The following is a 6,733-nucleotide window of genomic DNA, read 5'->3' as shown; positions in this document are numbered from 1 at the left end:
TCTTCACTTCTTGATAGGAAAAATTAAAAATTCCGCCGTATCATTCCAAAACAAAATATTCCAAGATCCCGAGATGTCATTAAAATCCCAAGATCTTGGGATAAATCCCAAGCAGTGGTCACACTGCAGAGAACTCTTGTCTGGCAGGGGAATGTACTGCTTCCGCGTTCTTTTGTTCAAGCCACCAGGTAGAGGAAGTCCGTGAACGCGACAAAGTAATAAATGGATGAAATTTCCTCCTTTTAAATTAAAAAGTAGTTAAAATAAAACTTAAAGAAACAATTAAAAAATGATGCAGAAAAGGCCGCCCATTGCAGATTGAATATGGTGCAGCACAGCATCATCATTATTGTCATTATCCGTCATCATCAATATCACCATTATCTAATTAGAATTAGTATCATTATAGTTGTGACGTCCGGCATGCTGAAGAAAATCCAAATTTAAGTCTGAGAGTGTAATTTCCGGTCATCTAGAAGTGCCTTAATCATAAATTACCAAACCATGAAGGGGCTGAGGTGGGTGGTTCCTCGATGTAAAAGTCCCTCCCTGGGTCACCACTCTGTTGAATTCCTGAATCCACCACTGTTGAGTTTTATATAATTATTGTTAAGCTTATAATATTTATAATGCGTTTATTGCAATTTTCAATTTATCAACTCAAAACAGCCCTAAAAAATTTCAGAGCGTGCTACTTTTCAGGGGGCTTCTCCCCTGGGCCCTCCACGGGGTCCTACGTACCTCGCATAACGGCTCCCCACCCCGCCCATTTTCAAAATCCTGGCTACGTCCCTGCCTCTGAGGCGTTTTTAGTTATAGTTGCGTTTGACGGTGGCGTGGCAGATGATTAATATTAATGATACTGAATGTGACGAGGCGCCCTAATTCATGAGATAACTTTGTTTTTGTACACTGATATTCAAACGGAAAATTGAAATAGTGTATTGGCTGGCATAGACATATGATACCGTCAAAGAACAGAGATCATTCGAAGAATAACTCCATGCCTGAATGAAGAACAAAAGTAGACATACGCTAGGCCTAGTGACTACTGCAAACAATGACGTATAACAGCAGTCATCCATTGAAAATACCAGTTCTTCTTATCACTGAAAGTGCTGTACGCGATATTTTGAAAGACACCAGACGACAATCAAATCTGAATAAATGCGTCAACGAACTTCTTAACTGCTATTCTGGCTCATCGTTGTCTAGTGGTAACGGAGATATAGATTTTGACAATCCAGTGTACCAAGCATGTTATGTGTTTCTTTATTTCCCTGTATTGTGCTACAGCACATTCTATGGTTTGCTAGAGTGTTACAATCAAGGTGATTTTGGAAACCTGTTGAAAAGGGCCGAAATAGACAACTGTCTAAAGGTGTGTGCATTGGGTGGTGGCCCAGGAACAGACTTATTCGGTGTCAGAATGTTCTTAAACGATATCGGATATAAAAGCTTGCCCATTAAAGCGATTGTTCTCGACAAACACGAAAGATGGAGTTTTGCATTCCGGTGTTTAATATCTAAACTTCGTAATCCATCGAGATTATCTGCCGAGTATTTTCGTTTAGACGCCAACTGCCAGAGTAATTTAACCGTTCATTTAAATTCTATATTAGCCAACGCCGATCTAATTACATGTAGTAAGTTTGTATCAGCTGTGAAAGCGCTACCCAACTCAAAAAGAGTGATTGTAAAAACGCTAAAACGGGCTAAGCCTGGTGCGTACATATTCTATGTAGATAATTCGAAAGGAGGTAACACAAAATACTTTCGCTCGGTTGCACAGCTTGCAAACTACACTGAAGTTTCTTGTTTCGAACGAGGTGAAGATAATCCATTTCGGCTTCCCAGCACAGAGTATTCAAGCATTCTAAGAGATCTATCTAGCAGCACCTGGTTCGACTTAAATTCACAACGAAACCTTCGAATTACTTTCATGCTGTGGAGAAAGAATGGTCAGGTTACACAATCAAACTCTAATAATGAACAACTTAATCAGTCTAACAAAACAACAGCAACTTCACAAAAAACAAGTTATGCAGGTGCTGTACAGAATACAATATCAGTGCCTTATCGTAATAACTTCGAAGAGTCAAAAACTCGAATGCAGACGGCAAGCAATCATAATGTTTCTCGACAACATGTTTGGTCACAACATGGGTCAGGTTCATCTGAAAACTTTACACAATCAAACTCTAATAATGAGCAACTTAATCAGTCTAACAAAACAACAGTAACTTCACCAAAAACAAGTTATGCAGGTGCAGTACAGAATACAATATCAGTGCCTTATCGTAATAACTTAGAAGAGTCAAAAACCCGAATGCAGACGGCAAGCAATCATAATGTTTCTCGACAACATGTTTGGTCACAACATGGGTCAGGTTCATCTGAAAACGTTACACAATCAAACTCTAATAATGGACAACTTAATCAGTCTAACAAAACAACAGTAACTTCACAAAAAACAAGTTATGCAGGTGCTGTACAGAATACAATATCAGTGCCTTATCGTAATAACTTAGAAGAGTCAAAAACCCGAATGCAGACGGCAAGCAATCATAATGTTTCTCGACAACATGTTTTGTCACAACATGGGTCAGGTTCATCTAAAAATGTTATCCTGACGAGTGGTCGTACAAATGGAGTACTGACATATGCACAGACTTCTCAAACACCCGCGCGAACGGTAAATCAACCGTATCACAACAGTTTTTTCAATGACCGACCGGATAACCCACTGCGAAATTCTGATAGTTTAGAAGCCTCACAATCCAGTTCAAGTACATCATCAGTTAAGAGAGGCCTATGCCAATGTTGTATCTTGCTATAAATGTGACTCTTTCATAACGTAAAATGTTTGCATGGACAGATGTCGTAGTAGATTATGTCAACAAATACAATATACAAAAATACACAACTATTAATGGGGCACCTTCGTGACCAATGAACATATTCACTTGACGTTTTGAGAACAAAATATAGTAAAATTTCTCCATTATTACGAATTACGTATATTATGGGTTTTTGGCATGCAGTCATAAAAATTAAAACAAATATAGTATGATAGGTTCTTTATTCATTAATTTTGTTGACCTACAGACAAGTAACAATTTATCTTTGAACCCAAGTTAATTACATTTGATATAAAATCAACATGAATATAATTTAAAGACAGGAATTGTGTATATTGTTTGATGATTCTCAACATATTATACTGTTATTTTTCAATCTCTCTATTGCCTTGGGAGAGGTCCCTTCTAAATCGAAGTGGGTAAAATTATTCCATTTAACAAACTTGGGGCCAAATATAACTATTAACTATTATAGATATATTTCCATTCTATCTACATTAATGAAATTCGTTGAACGAATTATACATTCATTTTCATTCTTACCTTCTCAGAAAAAAATCATCTTCTTTCCACACATCAGGTTAGTTCCCGTCCATTACACAGCACTGCTACTAATTTTCTTCAGTGGTTTTATTCTAAATAATACTGATAATGGGATGTAACTACCGTATTCTACCAAATCCAGTTCTGAATCTGGTGGAAGAACATTTTGTTTTAAGGTACTCAAATTTGAAATGCGGAGTGGGGATTTGTTAAATTTTTTTTTCATCATTCTGATATTTTAATGTTTTTTTATATCTATATATTTTGTGTTGACATTCATGTTATATTTAATGTTTTATACGTACTGGACCCTCTGCGAGAACAGTAACATTTTACTGAAGAGTTAACCTAGTATAAAGAACAAAAATAGATAAATATTCGATTTCATTATCTTTTTTTTTATTTCATGTTACAAAACCACTTTTATTTGCCATAAATACATAAAACAAATCATAAAAAAATAAGGTAAATAATAGGCCTAATTACAATACACAAAACTCATATTGTTTTATTAGACCAAAATTTATAACAAATATTCTTGACATAAATAAATTAAATTATGTTATTATGTTTTAAATGTCATTATAAATTATAATATGCATGTCCAGTATAACAGAAAATTATAAAAATAAAATAAAATGATAAAATAGAATATGTACTATAATTATCGTTACCATTACTAATTATCATTATATACATATCAGTAAGCAATATAACAATATTCATTGTATTCTCCAATGAATAATATTTTAATATAATTAGCAAAACCAGAAAGACTATGAGTTGTAACCTTAGAAATAATACAGTTTGGAGTAGTTTCAATGAGTCTTGAGACATTATATCTAATAGAGTGTTGCAAAAACATGATTAACTTTCGGTATTTGAATATTATATCTATCCCGAGTGTTGAAGCTATGTATTTCAGAAAAAGGCACAGGTGTCATACTTCCAAACTAAATTGGTAACTGATTATTTTTTAATTTAGAATAGAACTTTAAGGTTTGAAGTTTGTGAATATCATCAACTTCCGATAAGTTGAGATTTTTAAATAATTGATCTGTTTGTGCATTGAATTTACTATTGGAACAGCCTTTTTCTGTAACTTAAGAAGCCTGGCAGTATGGTGACCACAGAGTAAAATTCCGTAATTTATATGAGACAAAATAAGTGATGAATAAATAGTTTTAAGAATATTTGAAGGAGGAAAATGCTTAAGTTTGTTTAAAATACCTACAGATTTGGATATTTTGTTTCCAATACCATTGATGACTGTCCCATTTTAAATGCTTATTGATTATAATACCGAGGAAGTTAAAGTCACAGCATTGATTCATTATGAATCAATTACATTTTTCAGTGAACTCCATTTCTTTAAAAAAAAAAAAAAAAATACCTTCTTTGAAGGTAACCAGGGCAATATATTTCTCCATTTCATAGTATTTTTCTTTTTATATTTTTAAAGCATAGATATGCTTTATTGGGAATAATGACGTCCCGTCTGTTAAATCATACAAGTATCTCGGTGTAATGCTTAGCTCTGATCTTTCTTGGAGCAAGCACGTTGATTATGTTATTTCTCGGGCCTCCAAGACACTTGGACTTATTGCAAGAATTTCGGGTGACCCTAAGGGCAATCTTGCATATCGAAATCTGTATTTTGCTCTTTGCCGTCCCATAATTTAATACGCGGTGCCTGCTTGGCTACCTTATAAAAAATGTCATATTTCAAGCCTTGAAAAAATCCAACGTCGTTACACTAGAGCGTACCTTGGCGGGCCGTGGAACGAACGACCTTCTTATCCTGATAGACTTCGGATATATGCTATTCCATCACTCCACGAACGTTTCATGATTCTTCATTTATCTTTTATCATTAATTGTCTCTACATGAAAAATTGTGTTGATGTTACTAATATTCAAGTTAATTGCCGTCATGTTACAACACTTAAGTTTATTGAAAAGTTCGCTCGTACCGATGCTTACAAATTTTCCCCATATATATTTATTTTAGCAAACTTTTTAATTCCCTCCCTGATGAAGTTAAATGCTCCTTGCTTTTCTCGAGCAACTATTTCATTAAAGTTGCAAAAATATTTCTCCACCAAAATGTTGAGATTCATTAATTCTGTAAGTGCCTGTTTGATCCTGATTTTGTATCGTGGTCACTTAATAATTATGAGATCCCTTGCAATAATATTTTATATTACAATCTTTTAATATTTAATATTTTATTTTTCTAAATGATATATATTTTATCTTTTGTGCTGTTTTCTGTGTGTTGAGTGCTGCCTTGGAGAGCCACATGATAGTGACACTTTTGTGTACTTTTGGTTATCCTGGGTTGGCAGCACTCTTTGTTTTTGTTTCTGTTTTTATTGTCTTTTTATTGTAATTTTGATTGTAATTTTAACCCGAAATAAATTTGAAATTGAAATTGAAAATATATGGAATGGTGTCTTGCATTTTGCTCCGATGTGTAAACGGCAGAGGGTTTGAACAGTGTTGATTGCCTTCATTCGAAGGTTTCTAATTCCAAACAAACATAGTTCCTCATCCTGTATTATAGTTAAATTACAAGTATTTTTAAGCCATATTAAAAACAGTTCCAAAAATGAAGACTAACATGGCATGAAAAAAAATGTGTTTCTTCACTTTTGTTGCAACAGATACAGGTATTGTTTTCATATACACCGATTTTGACTAAAGATGTAATACCTAGCATCCTGTGAATGATTCTGTATTGAAACCATCTTAATTTAATATCATTAGTGAAACTGAAAGTGACATTTGACAGTTTTGTTATTTGAAATTCCTATACTGTGTCTCTCTGCTATTTTGCTTTATATCTTTCCTTATAAACCAAATTAGAACAAAACACCTCAAATATTCTCCTAGACCCTTCAATGGTCTTTTAAAATCACTTCAATATTAAACGGAAAATGATTTAACCCAGTATAAAGAACAAATAGATAAATATTATAATAATATTTATTTTATAATTCTAGTCATTTTAAGCTAATATCACACCGCTATTGAATACAGGTTTTTCTGCATTGGATTCTGGTGGTTTAAAAATAAGACCACTGATCGATCGATCGATCGGTCGGTCGGTCTGACGATTGATCGATCTATCGATTGATTGATTGATTGATTGATTTTTACACAAAATGAAAATACACTGTACCTCATTTTGTAAAAAAAAGCGTTCTCTGAATTCCTTGACTGCAAGTATTTCAAAAGAAACACATATAAAGGCTACAGTACGTGCAGTCAAGATCCGCACATTTTTCAAGATACATGAAAAATGTGTTTGCTAGTCGACTGTCTCA

General features: G+C 33.8%; 1 protein-coding gene across 1 annotated transcript; it reads left to right on the top strand.

Annotated features, from left to right (window-relative positions):
• The first annotated feature begins 852 nt into the window (after positions 1–852).
• On the top strand, positions 853–3,869 carry LOC117109372. Its single transcript, XM_033251680.1, has 2 exons — positions 853–2,390; positions 2,610–3,869. The coding sequence occupies exons 1-2, from the start codon at positions 1,061–1,063 to the stop codon at positions 2,837–2,839; spliced, it is 1,560 nt and encodes a 519-aa protein (XP_033107571.1). The 5' UTR covers positions 853–1,060; the 3' UTR covers positions 2,840–3,869.
• Positions 3,870–6,733: the final 2,864 nt, after the last annotated feature.

This window comes from Anneissia japonica, unplaced genomic scaffold (genome assembly GCF_011630105.1).
Source record: "Anneissia japonica isolate Jap-2015-1 unplaced genomic scaffold, ASM1163010v1 scaffold287719_len1884721_cov185, whole genome shotgun sequence".
NCBI classification, from domain to species: Eukaryota; Metazoa; Echinodermata; class Crinoidea; order Comatulida; family Comatulidae; genus Anneissia; species Anneissia japonica.
Note: the sequence above shows the minus strand (reverse complement) of the source record. Positions and strands in the feature narration are given on the sequence as shown.

Coding starts and splice junctions, on each gene's coding strand:
- LOC117109372 (XM_033251680.1), top strand. CDS start 1,061: ATGACGTATAACAGCAGTCATCCATTGAAAATACCAGTTCTTCTTATC. Junction 2,391..2,609: donor TTGGTCACAACATGGGTCAG/GTTCATCTGAAA, acceptor AACATGGGTCAG/GTTCATCTAAAAATGTTATC.